The sequence below is a fragment of the Dipodomys ordii genome, unplaced genomic scaffold (assembly GCF_000151885.1).
Source record: "Dipodomys ordii isolate 6190 unplaced genomic scaffold, Dord_2.0 Scaffold163, whole genome shotgun sequence".
Classification (NCBI taxonomy): domain Eukaryota; kingdom Metazoa; phylum Chordata; class Mammalia; order Rodentia; family Heteromyidae; genus Dipodomys; species Dipodomys ordii.
This window is the reverse complement of record NW_012267379.1, coordinates 167292-182708: the sequence shown is the minus strand read 5'-3', so window position 1 is coordinate 182708 and position 15417 is coordinate 167292. Positions and strand designations below refer to the sequence as shown.

Below are 15417 nucleotides of genomic sequence, written 5' to 3'. Positions count from 1 at the left end.
TGAGGGACAGTACCCAGGCCCAGAGTTCAGGCCCCACGACTGGCAAAAAAAAAAAAAAAAAGATTGGGCTGAGAAGCTGGCTCAGTGGTAGAGCACTTGCCTTGCATGCATGAGGCCCTGGGTTCAGTTCCTCAGCACCACATAAGCAAAAAGAAAAAAGCCAGAAGTGGCGCTGTAGCTCAAGTGGTAGAGTGCTCGCCTTGAGCTGAAGAGCTGAGGGACAGCACCCAGGCCCAGAGTTCAGGCCCTATTACCGGACCCCAAAAGAAAATTCAAAAAAAAATTCACAGAATGGATAAAGGTAAGACTGTACTTAGAGGTGACTGCCATCTTACTGAGAGGATAAGGGCTGACAAGAGTGTACTTAGAGGCAAAGTACTCCACTCACAGGGTGGATGAAGGTGGATGAGACTATATTAGGGTGAAGATCCTGACTTAGCCTCCGAGGGTGGATGAGTATTAGTGAGACTGTACTTAGAGGGGAAGTTCCTGCCTCACAGGGTGGTTGAAGGTTGGCAAGAATGCATATGGGGTAAAGATCCCTTCTAACAAGATGGCTGAAGGTTCTAGGAGATGTGGGTTTAAAAAGACAGGAATCACTGGCTCTGTCATTTTTGAATGCTTGCTCTCCCCAGTGTGAAATGGGACTCACCTCATGGAGATGCCTGAGAGTTCAGGCACCTGAGTTCTCTTGTCCTCACTGCTTGTGGCTGACGTCTACGTTCCTGTTACTGACATTAGCCCGACTCCCAGAGGTAAATGGATGTTCTGAACAGAAATCCACTCAGTAACCCTCTGTACAAGGAAGGCCTATACTTAGCCCTTGAATACCCTTCTGTCCCCAAACCAAGGGTAAGTTCCATGCACCACTATGCCTATCTACAAGGTGCCTCATCTGTGGGGTGATGATATCTTGCCTCCAGCCTGACTAGCCTTGGCTTTCCTGAAGCTGTGCATCCCGTGGCCCCTTCCTCTGGCCACCTAAGGACCCCATGGAGCAAACATGGAGCTCCTCACTCCATCCCATAGGCTTCAAAATGCATCTCTGTTGCAAGGACTTGGGAAACAAGTGATAGGTAGGAATACACACTACACTTGCAGCTGCCCAGGACTGCTCAAAATGTAAAATTCTGCAGTGAAATTAACAGTAGCACAAGTCATTAAGGTGTTTCCTCCTAAGTCATTTTCTTATAAGGCTTTCTTGACCTTAAGGAAATAATGACAGAGTAGGAATAAAGAACATTCGTTTCATTCCTTCAGAACAAACTACACAGCATAACAGACACAGCTGCTGACCAGCAACTGTAGATTAGGATTCTGTGGGTCACAATATTAGCCTTCCTTGAGCTGTGTTGGACACAGCCATTGGTCACGCCATCCTAGGAGTGTGGGAGAAAGGATGGAGGTGCTCCACCCACCTTGCAACTGTGTACAGATGTGAACATGGTTCTGTACCACATGCTGAGTGGAGCTTCTAGGTCTAGTCACAGTCTAGACTGTAAACAACCTATAAAATGTAAATCTTAATTTGAAATGGTTGTTTTGATTAAAACAAACTGACAGTTTAATAATTTTTCCAAATTCCTAAACATTCTTAGCTAGCAGTTTGCTTGAATGAATGGCAAAGAGACCTAAGAAAATGACTTCAAAATTGCATCCAGTCTGTTTTAGGATGGAAATGAAAATGTATTTCCAAGTATCTTGCTCGCCAAATGTCAACACTCTTTACAAAATTCTTCACAAGTTTCCAGTATATACTGTAAGTTAAACATCTGGAAACACGTAGGCTTAACATGGGCTCTAGACCACAGCTACACAGACACTACTTTCCACCGGGGTCAAAACAGTCTGTCTCTTCAGTTTCACAATAAGTGAAATGGTACTAGTAGTGTTCTCAGCACTCAAGCACACAATTTCGGGAAAGAAGCTTCTTTTTTTAAATAATCATACTGTTTCTTTCTTCTCTAACTTTCCAGATGCAATTTTACCTCACCTTTCAGAGCCATTGGGAGGGCTTTCTGGAAGTCTCAGTCCTTACATACACTGCACAGAAATCCATAAAGACAGACTTGCTTCTTCCTGACAAGGAACCAGCACCCGAAACACATTTTATGCATATAATCTCTCCTTCATGTGACTAAGAGGCCCACCAGGACTTTTGGAGGCTGGGATAGAAATGCCTAGGCCGTGGTACTCAATGAGGCCAGTCCTTGGGCTAGGGGTACTAATGCCTGGTACAGACAGAGCCCTCACAGCTTCATGAGGGATGTGCCGTCAGACACTCTCTGATATCTCTCTGGCTATAAAGGGGAAAAATGAAGTATTCTATGCCTTTAAACCTTAGAAAAGCAACTTCTGGAGTCTGTGGTCACAGACTGCCATGAAAATGTGCAGCTACACATATTTGTGGCTTCTCCTCGGTAGGCCCAGGATCCATTCAGGATCCAGAAAAAGACCAAAGTTATCCTGCCCTCACTGACACATGCCACACACAGAAGCCTTTATAGTCTACTTGGGGCCCTGGGCCTCCCAGGACCCTGCAAATCCACAGTGGGGACAGCAACCAGGACTCCTCTGCTACCAGGACAGCAGCCTGTCTTCCGTCTGAATTTCTTGTCTGCTTTCACACACTTATGCAATACTGTTGTGTCCCTGATCCACAACTTTGAACTTGGGACTGCCCTCAGACTTCCTATGGGGACGAGCCTCCACCTTGTACCCAGACAAAAGTGGACAGAAATTGGGCATCAGTAGCTCACATCTGTAATCCTCACTACTCGGGTATGAGATCTGAGGATTGTGTTTTGAAGCCAGTCTGGACAGAAGAGTCTTAAGACTTTTATCTGCAGTTAGTCAGCACAATGCTGGTCAGGAGACAAGGCTCAAGAATGCAGCACCAGTGTCAGTGAAAAACCTGAATGAGAGTGCAAGGCTTATAGTTCAAGACCAGTACTAGTGAACCCACACACACAGAAAAAAAAATGGCAGCAAGGACCCTGGAGGGAAGGGCCAAGTGAGGCATACATGCTCTCATTCCTCCAAGGTGAGAGGTGAGGACAGGCAGGGCCCAACCAACCTCCCACGGAGCCCAGGGTGGTCAAGCACCTATGAAGCTCAGAGGATGAGAGATTTTAAATCTGCCAGTGCTAGAGTTTTCAGTTTGATCCTCAAGCCCAAGGCTCAGCTTCAAAATGCTGATGACGAAGAAGCAAACAAACAAAGCAATCCTTTCTATGCATTTTGAAGTGTCGTGCAGGATCCAAACTGAGAAGCACGATTTTCTTCAAAGGAAACCATTCTTGAGCACTAGAGACATGCCAGCCACAGAACCCTGATGTAAACTCTTTTCACACTGAGGAAAGGTCTCTGTGTACAGAATCAGACTGGCAATCTCATCAAAGGTGGGACAACACAGGAAAGGCACTGTACTCACGCTCGTTGGGCGCTGGAGGGCAGCTTCATGTTGCAGCCTCACTCTCTGGGGCAACATCACATCATCCTGTGTAAAGAATACATTTTAAACTCATAAGCAACTCCATCACAATAGCAACCCTATCTGCTACTGGCAGAGCAAGAGGTGTGAGAGGGTAATTCAGCCGGTGTCTAAGCACCAGGACGCTTGCTGGTCATCAGGGAAAGGCAGTCACCATGCAACAGATGGGAAAATAGAAAATCCTGACAATTCCAAGGGTGACAAAGACACTCATTCTCAGCTGTCCGAGCGACAGTCTGGCATTGTCCAAACCGGAGGTATGTATTCCTGGTAATTTTACTACCTAGATAGAAAAGTCCTACCCAAATGAGACACAAACAGGAATGCTCACAGAAACCTTGCTTGGACATGGAGCATTAATTGCTTGAGTGTTAAATGGAAAAACAAATGGCACCTTACAGCTTTGTCTACTTAGTGCTGAGACTCAGTTACAGCCGCTCATATCAATAAATACACAAACCAACAATGAAAGAATAGATTGAAACATTATTCCACACATTATAATTCAAAACAAAGCAAAACTAATTGCATTACTTAAGAAATATGTATGTAATGCAAATCATAAAGGAAAGTAAGAGCATTATGATCTTGTAGGTCAGAGCCACGTCCCTCTGAGGAGAGGGCTAGGAGTAAGGTGCTGGCAACAGGCACCGCCTGACCAGGGGACGGCTCCCTCTGCACGGCTTCACCACTGAGCGTCCAAGTGCACACTGTGCATTTTTCTGTATGTTTGATCTCATGACAACAAAAAAGTATTTATGTGGAAGATCAATAAGCAAAGATTTAAATATTGTATTTAAAAGGCTAGGGTTATGGCTCAAGTGGTATAGTACTTATATAGCAAGTTCAAGGCCCTGATTTCAAACACTAGTGCTGCCAAAAACTTTTTTTTTTTGGTTGGTGCTGATCCTGGGGCTTGAACTCAGGACCAACATGCCATTTCTGAGTATTTTTGCTTATGGCTAGTACTCTACCACTATAGTCACACCTCCATTCCTGGCTCTTTGGCCGTTAATTGGAGGTAAAAGTCTCATGGACTTTCCTACTCAGGCTGGCTTCGAATCATCATCTTCAGATCTCAGCCTTCTAAGTAGCTAAGATTATAAGCATGAGCCACTGGCACCTCACAAAACTCTTTAAAGTTTTTTTTGGGGAAAAGCCCAGTGCAGGTGCCTGCAATTCTAGCTATACCACCCTGAGCAACTGACTTGACAGAACACTGGAGTGGCTGTTTGAAGACATAGCTACAGAGCCATTTCCAAGTGCACATGTACAGGGGTGGGGCCAGGTTCCCCAGAAACTGTGGTTGCTCTAGATCAAGGAGCCATGTATTGTGCTGTTTCTCCCATAGCAGAGTTCATGCATCCAGGAAATAAAGGGGTAGATCTGAGAATGATACAATTCATCACCACCAAAAGTGACCATATAGCAAAATTTTGCCTCTTCTTCCCATGGCCTTATGCTCTGGGTGCGAAAAGTCCTAGTTTCAGGGGGAGTGGGGGATGCTTCTACAGGAGACACCACACCAAATGGAAGTTAAGACTGCCCTGGCCACTGTGGGGTATTCATTTCTCTAGCTAACAGTGTGAGAAGGGAGCCGTGTGGCCAGAGATGCCTGATCTCTACCACAAAGAAGAAACCAGGCTGCCACCCTATGCTGGAGGTGAAGAAGGTCTACCATGCAGGAGAACAGTATCACCAGGCCCTCTGTATTAAGGTCCGAGTGACAAATGGCCTGGATTCTTCAGGAATGAAGGTATGGGCCCCCTTCAGGTAAAGAACAAGACCCACTGAAGCACTTGCTAAAGGTAGAAGGAACACAGTATGGGTATGGGATGGGCATAGCTATGAACATCAACTACAGCCACTTGACAGTTACAGAAATGAGAACTGTTGTTATAACAAGCATTTTCTAATTTTGTTATGAATACATTTGTGTGTGGGGGTGTATATATGTATACATACATATATACATATATGTATCTCTTAGCTAGTATTACACATGTGACCCACCAGTGCCCAGCAAAGAAGCAAAGATTTTTGCCTAATATACGTATGTATAATTTGCCTAATATATGTATGTATGTATACATATACATGTATACATACATATATTAGGCAAAAATCTTTGCTTCTTTGCTGGGCACTGGTGGGTCACATGTGTAATACTAGCTAAGAGGTTTGAGGATTGTAGTTTGAAGCCAGCCTGTGGTATAAAGTTCATGAGATTCTTACCTCTAACCACTAAAAAACAAAAATCTGGAAACATTTCAAGTGGTAGAGCACCAGCCTTGAACAAAAAAATCTAAAGGCAACATCTAGGATGAGTTCAAGACCCAATAGCAGCACATACACATACACCTCCTTATTCACCTATCATATAACTTAAGACAGGCAAACTTTGTATCAATATTTGAGTACTACTAATTTTGTATCACAGTACTTAAGTTACAAGATATCAGAAAAGTAAATATCACTCAAAGACTTTTTATACACAATAAGGCTGTCTCATATAGCATAATAAGTGAAACCCTACATAACTTGTGATGGTTAATTTTGTGCCAGCTTGACTGGGCTAAGGACTAGTAAATGTTTTGGGGTATAGGTGTGTCTATAAAGGTGCATTTGGAAGAAATTAACTTTTTTAAAAAAAATTATTGTAAGGGTGATGTACAGATGGGCCTGACTTTCCTCTCCCCAAAGTTGGATAGTTAATTTTCTTTTTTTCTTTTTTTGGTCGATCATGGGGCTTGAACTCTGGTCCTGGGCACTGCCCCTCAGCTCTTCAGCTCAAGGTGAGTGCTCTACCACTTCAGCCACAGTGCCACTTCCAGTTTTCTGGTGGTTAATTGGAGATAAGAGTCTCACAGACTTTCCGGCTGGGGCTGGCTTTGAACAGTGTTCCTCAGATCTCAGCTTCCTGAATTCATTTTCCAACCTAACATCTAGTGGGTTTCACTGTTGAATTGGTTCACCCTTTGTCTCACCGAGAAACTAGCTTATGAATCCGAGGACTTAGTAAAGAAAACCTACCCCTTTCAAGGTCCAGATAGAACAAAATGGTGGAAGAAGAGATTTCCTCTTCCTCTTTCTGCTTCAACCAGGAGGCCCATCTTCAGCTCCTCCCAGATAATGATACTCCTCATTCTTGGAAATTGGGACTCTGAAAGGTACTTAGTACACCATTGGTTCCTCTGGCTCTCAGGCCTTTGGCTCTGGACTGCAAGTTACACCATCAGCTTTCCTGGGACTCCAGCTTATGGACAGCAGAACACGGGACTCCTCAGCCTCTATGATCATGCAAGTTTCTCCCTACCCATATAGCTCTGTATGCCCTATGTCTTTTTTGGAGAATTCTGACTAATACAGACAGGGTTAATCAGACTCAAAGTTGGGGTCATGGTTAGCGTTTTTTGTATTAAGAGTTTTATGTAAAAAAGCACAATTGCCAGGTACTAGTTTTCTATATAAAAAGTATAATTTCCTGGTATTTCCCAGCTCTCAAGAGCCCAAACAACAGGGGCTGGGAAGGTGGCTCAGTGGTAGAGTGCTTGCCTTGCCTGAGGCCCTGGGTTCGATTCCTTAGCACCACATAAGCAAAAAGAAAAAAGCTGAAGTGGTGCTGTGGCTCAAGTGGTAGAACGCTAGCCTTGAGTTGAAGAGCTGAGGGACAGCGCCCAGGCCCAGAGTTCAGGCCCCACAACCGCCCCCCCCCCCGCAAAAAGAGCCCAGACAACATTCAAATATGATTTCCATCACTTCTATTAGAAGCAGCCCCCCACCCTGGGATTCTGAACGCTCTGAATCTACAGGAGCAAAGAGAACATGGAAGGCATTGACTCACTTGCCAAACCACCAAGAAACTAAGGCTGAGGTAGTGAGCAAATATTCAAGTTGAAAAATAAACAGCAAAGCAGGTACCAACTTCTTTTGGAAATTATGACCACTCTCTTGACTATAAATAAGTCCCTTGTTCTCTGGAGGCCACTGTAAGGAAAAAAAAAACCTTGATGAAAGACTGGAGAATGAAAAAGTCTTTATTACACATTAAAGTGGGGGTGGAGGCTCTGATAACAAGCCAGATCTGTTTCAGCTGGGTGATGATCCCATCTCTTTTGCAAAGTTCCCTGCCTACCCTGGCCCTGCCTCCTACTCCAGTCAGGTCCATTGTGCTCTAACTGGTGCAAAACACCAGGAGCTGGTTAACAAGGCCTGCTAGTATTTCAAACGCAAAGCAGAAGCACTAAAAGAAGAGATGCAAAGAGCTGTGAGCACCAGCTTTGAAAGCTAGTGTACCCATTTCAGAGTTTATGCCAAAGAATTTGTGAAGATCTCTCCTCTAACGGTGAGAGGTATGTTTAAAGCCTCATTACTGGTTTTCCCTGATATATCTATAATTCTACAACGAGGACCAAGGAATCATCATTGTAAAACGACTAGGCAGTCAGGAGGAGGATTAAACTAAATTAGAAACACAAGAAAATCCAAATCTATATTAAACATATGGAAAATTTGATAGCAGAGTAGTTATTTCTAGAGAGATAATAAGCAATGAGCCTGAAGATATGCAAAAATAACTTTTTCAGAATTCAGCATAACAAGACATGAAGATGGCAATTATATGCAACTGGAGTCCCAAAAAGAGAGTGAGGAAGAAGAGTGGAGAGTCCACATGTGAAACTTATGGCTGAGGAATTTCTATGACAGAAAGACACCAGCCCAGATGCACCAAACCCAACAAATGCTAAGTCAGGGAGAGAAACAAAATCCAGGAGCAAAGTCATTTCCAGGAGATGTGTGAGTTGGGATGATATGCTCAACATCAATACTTAGAAAAGCTAGGAGGGCCAGGCGCTGGTGGCTCACGCCTGTAATCCTAGCTACTCAGGAGGCTGAGATCTGAGGATCGAGGTTCAAAGCCAGCCCGGGCAGGAAAGACCGTGAGACTCCTATCTCCAATAAACCACCAGAAAACCGGAAGTGGCGCTGTAGCTCAAGTGGTAGAGCGCTCGCCTTGAGCTGAAGAGCTGAGGGACAGCGCCCAGGCCCAGAGTTCAAGCCCCACGACTGACAAAAAAAAAAAAAGAAAAGCTAGGAGGAAGCTGGGCAACAGTGGCTCACGCCTATAATCCTAGCTACTCAGGAGGCTGAGATCCGAGGATTGTAGTGCAAAGCCAACCCGAGCAGGAAAGTCCATGAGACTCTTGATCTCCACCAAATCACCAGAAAACCGGAAGTGGCACTGTGGCTCAAGTGCGCTAGCCTTGAGCTGAAGAGCTGAAGGCCCGTGCCCAGGCCCAGAGTTCAAGACCCATGACCGACAAAAAAAAAAGAAAGAAAGAAAGAAAAGAAAAGCTAGGAGAAGACTCAAACAGCAAGACACCAGCTAAAAAGCTCCACAGAGCCACTAGAAGCCCAAGGAAGGGCCCTGATGTGGAGGAGAAGGAAGTTGGGGAGGCATGCAGACCACAGAAGGTATTGTTGAGGTGGCTGTGCAGCCTTAGCCCACAGACCTGGTTATCAGAAATAAGGGTGGAATCACCCTGGTCATTAAATAGGTCTAAAAACTGCTCCTTACAACAAGAATCACCCAAAGGCTCCTTTCCAGTCAGCTTCAGGACACACATTTATAACAGGCCTGTACAACAGGAGGGAGAATCAGCTGTCAGGAGAACTCAGGCAATCAGAACCAGTGTATGCAGAGCAGCTTGTGGGCCTCGATAAGCTGCCTCTAAGGTATGAGAAGAAACACCTTTCAGGCCTAGACCTTTAAAAAAGTTTTTTTTAATTTAAATAAGCCACACAAAAGGAGTTCAATTTAACAAGTCAGATTGTAAGTATAAGGCATCTCAAACAGTGTCACCCTTTCCACTGTTCTCCCCTAACTTTCCCAATTGTATCTATTTGTTTCTATCTTAAGTTACATAGCTCAACTTTTTTTTTTTTTTTTTTTGCCAGTCCTGGGGCTTTAACTGTGGGCCTAGGTACTTCCCAGAGCTGCACTTGCTCAGAGGCCCCGCCCCCTCACCTCCTGAGCACCTGCTGTAGATTTCTGTTCTGTCCTTAGGCCCTGCCACTTGCTGTTTCCCTTCCCTGCTAGATCTTGGATCTCTGGGCTGCTTGCTCTGACCTCGTAGCTAGCAGGAAAGGAATTTCTTTTCATTTGAGAGAGAACAAGAGTCCCTTCTGACCAGCAAGATTCCAGAGGAAGAAGGAAGAACAAGCAATTGAAGGCACCCTGAGCTAGAAGCTGCTACCTGACACTAGCTATGATTTTATATCAGAGCACTGGAAATCTGACTCAGGCGACACCAGGACCACAAGTACATAGTAACTGAGCCTTCTCAAGGGCAAAATTCAGTCATCTCCCTTGGGAAATTTTGTTCATCCTCTGCCCACTTTGCCCTTATCACCACTGGAGCAGGATTCTGTGAACAGGATCCGGGCCAAGTTCCTGCATAAACATCCCCACCCAGGAGGAAACTGGGTGAATGAGCCCAGTGCCATCCACACTGACAGGTCACAACCTGCAACCTCTCTCAGGCACAGGTAGCTTGAGATTGGAGCTGACCACGGCTCCCAATCTGTTGCAGGAAAGCACAAATGTTTCAGAGGTACTCTCTAATTTTTCTCCTTGGGGTTTTCAGCAAGATCAAATCATTCTCCCTTCCCTGTCCTCCTCTTTGGACTCTGTACCTTGCCAACAGTGTGTCCTCCTAGGGCAGGCAATGTGTTTAGATATTGCTGTCCCCAAGATGAGTTTTTCTTGGTTTCTGTTGGTACACAGACCTCCCAAGCAGGAGCATGTGCCGGTCATCTCTTCCAGTCATAGATCTGTCTAGCCTTGCGCAATGTCTTAGGGATGTAGAAAGAAGTGTCTCTCCTCTCTCTGAGCCCACAAGTTGGTGGGGTGGAAGCATAGTGAGACAAACCAGAATATAAGGACAGATCAAATCATGGCAGGAAGCACAGCCAGTGCCCAGTAATGAAGCAACGTGAGCGTGCTGAGTGGTGGTGAGAAGTGCCCTACGTGCCACTATGACAGGAAGCAAAGTCTTCAACCCAGCATCTAGGAATACCTTGCTCAGAGAAAAATTCACAGGTAAGCTTGAATGCAATTCTCCTTGAACTGGGTTTAAAGACCCACCGCTCGCAAAGGAAACGCCCACTAGCTGCAAGTCACTCTGAAGCTTGTTAAAAACACAGAGCTGCCTGTGAGACCCTAAGAGCATACATCTGTAATGAGTGACTGGAAGGCATCATTTCTACAAGGTCTCTCCCTGATCAGAGGTTTTAGAACCAGAGCTCTGAAGAAGCAGCTGAACAAAGGCCGGGTGGTCCCCTTTTCTTAAGGCTTAAAATGAAAACACTCTGTAAAAATAAAAACATTTCAAAGATCACTATTGTCTGAGTCATTAGTCCCTCGGAAAAAATCAAGTTTAGTGGCATTTGGCAAGATCTACAGATTGCTAAAAATAATACACTATACAAATAAGAGGAAAATACCGAATTGCAGACACCATCAGAAAGTTGAGCACCTACAGCATTAAGACTTCTCATGACTCTCATAAGCCCTTGATAGGCTTTGTCTTTCCCCAGTTTTTTGGCAAAGAGCAAGATGTTTACCCATCATGGGTATGGCTGTCTTTGCATGGAACTATTAGAGTGACTGAGAATGAAAAACGAGCCCCCGAGGGTCAGAAAGTGCTAATAGAACAAGAGGGAGACTACATGTTCAATGGAAGGAAACTGGAGAAATCTGGTGTTTGGTTTAAGAAAATAAGAAGAGGGCTGGGAATGTGGCTTCATGCCTCACATTCATGAAGCCCTGGGTTTGGTTCCTCAGTACCACATACACAGAAAAGGCCAGAAGTGGCACTGTGGTTCAAGTGGTACAGCGCTAGCCTTGAGCAAAAGAAGCTCAGGGACAGCACCCAGGTCCTGAGTTCAAGCCCCAAGAATGGCCAAAAAAAAAAAAGAATAAGAAGAATGAAAGAGCAGCAGGAACTACATGCTGAGCTATGGTTTGACAGCAGAGCTATTTGATGCATAGGTTTACCAGGTCTGCAAATGTTATATCCCTCAAGGCCTGTACAGAGGGTTTTGGTGATCAAGGGGCAAAGCTGAGTAAGCATGACATAAGAAGAGGTTCTTCTTTGAGTTAATTTTGCCCCAACAGAAACAGAGAGAAGAGACCCAAGAGCACAGAAGTACCAGAATAGGATTCTGATAGGCTAGAAGCCTGGGCAGGGGACAGCAGACACAAATGAAGGTTCTCAAAGCTTGTCTTTTTCTTTCTAAACAGAAATCCATGGGGAAAAAAAAATGTAAAAGATCTGTGGCTGGGGACAGACTATATGTGCACTCATATACTCTTCCTCCACATTATAATCATGTGTCCTTTGCCAGAAATTCCCTATAAACACAACATAACCCTTTCACCAGCACTGTACCAGTATATGCTGGCAGACATCTCAACTTATTTCTAATTTTGTCACAGTGAACAACCCAGAGCAATCTCTGCATAAATCTTTCTTCAACATACCTAGAGGTGAAATTTAGAGGAATCAGGCACACAGCATTTTTAAAGTTCTTGAACAAAATATACAATCACACTGTTAATGTGGTACCAACTCATACTTTCTGAAATACTATCTACATAAAGTACTTTATTTTGTTTTTTTAAATTATTCTCACTAATTTATAGGATTACAAATGTAAATGTTTGCAATTTAACTTTGACTGATTTAAACCTCTGCTTGTTGCCTGCCTGATTACACCTGAGTTCTAATCCTGACCTCAGCCTATGAATCCACTAGTCCTATGGCTTGAACTTGGGGCCTGGCACTGTCCCTCAGCTTTTGTGCTCAAAGTTAGTGCTCTATCAATTGAGCCAGAACTCCATGCCCAGCTTTTTAGTAGTTAATTGGAGATAAGAGTATCATGGACTTTTCTACACAGGCTGGCTTTGAACTGCAAACCTTACATCTCATCCTCCTGAGTACCTAGGATTACAGGCATGAGCCACTGGCGCCCAGCTGTTTGTGTTTTCTTATCAATTGTGAAAAGCTATTTCCAGTTCTGGCTATTAATCTCTTAAGTATCATATTTTCTAGTATCATGTTAGCTTTTATTTTTTGTTTATAATATTTTCTGCAGTGCAGTCTTATGTTTTTATGACATTTTATTCATTGTTAGTTAACTTAGTAAGTGCTATAGCAATTAAGTGGCAACAACCCATCAACCTTAACTTCTAAGGCTGAGCATAATATATTTAAAAATAAGTTATAAGAACCACACTAAAGGGCTGGGAATGTGGCTCAGTGGTAGAGCGCTTGCCTACCAGACATGAAGCCCTGCATTTGATTCCTCAGTACCAAATAAACAGAAAAAAGCCTGAAGTGGTGCTATGGCTCAATTGGTAGAACGTTAGCCTTGAAAAAAAGAAGCTCAGGGACAGTGCTCAGACCCTGAATTCAAGCCCCAGCACCAATAAATAAATAAATAATTTTTTGAAAGGAACCACACTAAGATGTATAATCATTCAACATATAAATAGTTGTTAACAGAGTTACTTACTGAATCCAAAAAGCAGAGGTAAGTCCCTGAGCTCTGTGCAACTGCTTGATTTTTAGAATATCCAACTGTTGGAAAAAAGAGAAAAAAATAAAAACTCTTATAATTCAGTTTTCAACAGTATCAAGTTTAGTGTGCTTTACAGTCTAAGAGAACTAGGGACACGTGGCACTACATGGAAAAGTTAGAATTCAAGGACAGTAAATGAAAAACAATGTCCACATTTGGTAACCGATGTAAGGGAGTACAAGTAAAGGCATATCCAGTATCTGTCATAAAATTAAAACAAAAGTAATATGCCCCCTGGGAGGAGTGCATAAGTCTGCTGATGAATCAGGACCTGGTTACACAGAGTTTGCAGGTGTGCCTGGTTGATAAACTCCCAACCTGGAGGGCAGCTAGCCAAGCATTATAGCCATGGAGAAATGTAAGATCACTGCTGGTGTTGGCTGTACCTGAATATGAGCACACTCAGCTCCGGCTGTCACCTGAGTGTGCTCACTACACCTTGCCTGGTATAGATCCAGCAGAACTTTGTCTGAGCTCAGTTGTCACAGAGAGTGGTGCCCTTTCTTACGTTTTTTTTTTTTTGGTCGGTCGTGGGGCTTGAACTCTGGGCTTGGGCCCTGTCCCTCAGCTCTTCAGCTCAAGGCGAGCGCTCTACCACTTGAGCTACAGCACCACTTCCGGTTTTCTGGTGGTTTATTGGAGATAGGAGTCTCACGGTCTCTCTTGCCCGGGCTGGCTTTGAACCTCGATCCTCAGATCTCAGCCTCCTGAGTAGCTAGGATTACAGGCGTGAGCCACCAGCGCCCGGCAGAGTGGTGCCCTTTCTAACAACCTAAAGGTAGAGCTGCCTAAATGTAGACTGAAGAAATGAGATACTCAACACTGAGCAAACACAGCAATGTGGGTGTCTCACACCAGTGTCCAGTGAAGGACAACAGCCTCAAAGCAGAGGCTTCTGGGACACACAGCAGGGGGCCTAGGAAACAAGAGTTCTGTGCTTAGGAAGTGAGGAAGGGACCAGAGGTTGGGGACTCTGAGGGACCAGTAGTACATTTCCATTAGGGTGCTGGGTGAATAATGTATTCAGTTCATGAACAATAACCCAGTTGTATGAATATGGAAGTACTTTGTATTTTATTAAAAGCTCTTAAAAAAAACTTTGCTTGCAATGATACTTATAGCTGAGCAGAACACAGTAAAGTACCAAATGGTGCTTTAAAAAAATAAAAAAGGGGAGGGGGGACCAAGATGGCGACGGGGCAGTAGGGAAACTCCACAGCTCTCTCCAACCAAAAAGAGAGTTCGAGTTCCAACGCTTAATCTCCCCAAGAGACCGACAACAACAAAAAGACAAACACTCAGAGAAAAACCAGAGGTGGAAAATAACAAAAAAAGAAAGAGAGGAAAAGAAGAATTTCAGAACAGAGAAGAGTGAAGACCCCTCCCCCAACCTTTACTGGCCGCGGGGTAGTGCGCCAAGCCACCGGCCAGCCGGCCCGGCGGGGGCTGCCAGAGCCCCAGAGGGCCGCTTGCAGATCACCAGGTACCGGTTTGCAGAACAGCGGGTGGCCAGGAACAGAGAAACCTACCAGCCGGGAGTCTCCACGAGGATCCCACCCCCACCCCTCACTCTCCACCGGAGCAGAGAGGCTCCATCCCGCCAAAGCCGCCTGGCACCAGCAGCGCGACAAAGGGACCTGTTGGCAGACCATCCACCCGATCGCGATCGCAAAGACCCGGCAGGGGCTGCCCGGGTCCCAGAGGCACAGGGGGCTGCCTGCAGATCACCCGGGCAGAAGTCGCCTGAGGCACCAGCGTCAGACCCACCGGATCTCTACAACCCGCGAAGAAGCCGCCTGAGCGTGGACACTGTTGACCCGACAGCTTCGATAGAGGCAGAGACAGAAAAGAATCACACAGAGCCACCACCGCCCAACCCAGCCCGCAACCACCCCAACTGAACTCGGATTGCAGCTACAACTGACGACCTACACCACACAGAAACAACCAGCTCCAGGGTGAGTACCCCACAGGGGACAGTATATCCCTCAAGGGAGACCAGAGCTGGAGGGAATCCCCAGACCCTGACCTAGACTCCCCACCCCAACACCCGGACCACAGGACCCACTAAAACTGGGAACTGTTCGAGAGCTCCACCAGCCCGTAGAGCACACTCTGCTGGCCAGGCCAGAGCAAGAGTGCCCCGGGAAGGGAGCTTAAATGCCCAAGCCAGGAACAGCGCCCCTGGGTCAAGACTACCAACAGTAGAAGAAATTTGAACTGTGTCCTCCAGGCTGTATAACCTAGGTGGTATACACATCAGCACAGGCCTAACGAGC

At 45.2% G+C, this 15417-nt stretch overlaps 1 protein-coding gene across 1 annotated transcript in view; it reads right to left on the bottom strand.

Annotated features, from left to right (window-relative positions):
- The window catches only part of B3gntl1 (UDP-GlcNAc:betaGal beta-1,3-N-acetylglucosaminyltransferase-like 1), a 79624-nt gene that overhangs the window by 56630 nt on the left and 7577 nt on the right, over positions 1-15417 (bottom strand). The window contains exons 3-4 of the mRNA XM_013033144.1: positions 13073-13137; positions 3434-3499 (exon numbers count right to left, since the gene is read on the bottom strand). Of these exons, the coding sequence (XP_012888598.1) occupies positions 3434-3499; positions 13073-13137 (131 nt within the window). The remainder of the gene's footprint in view (positions 1-3433; positions 3500-13072; positions 13138-15417) is intronic.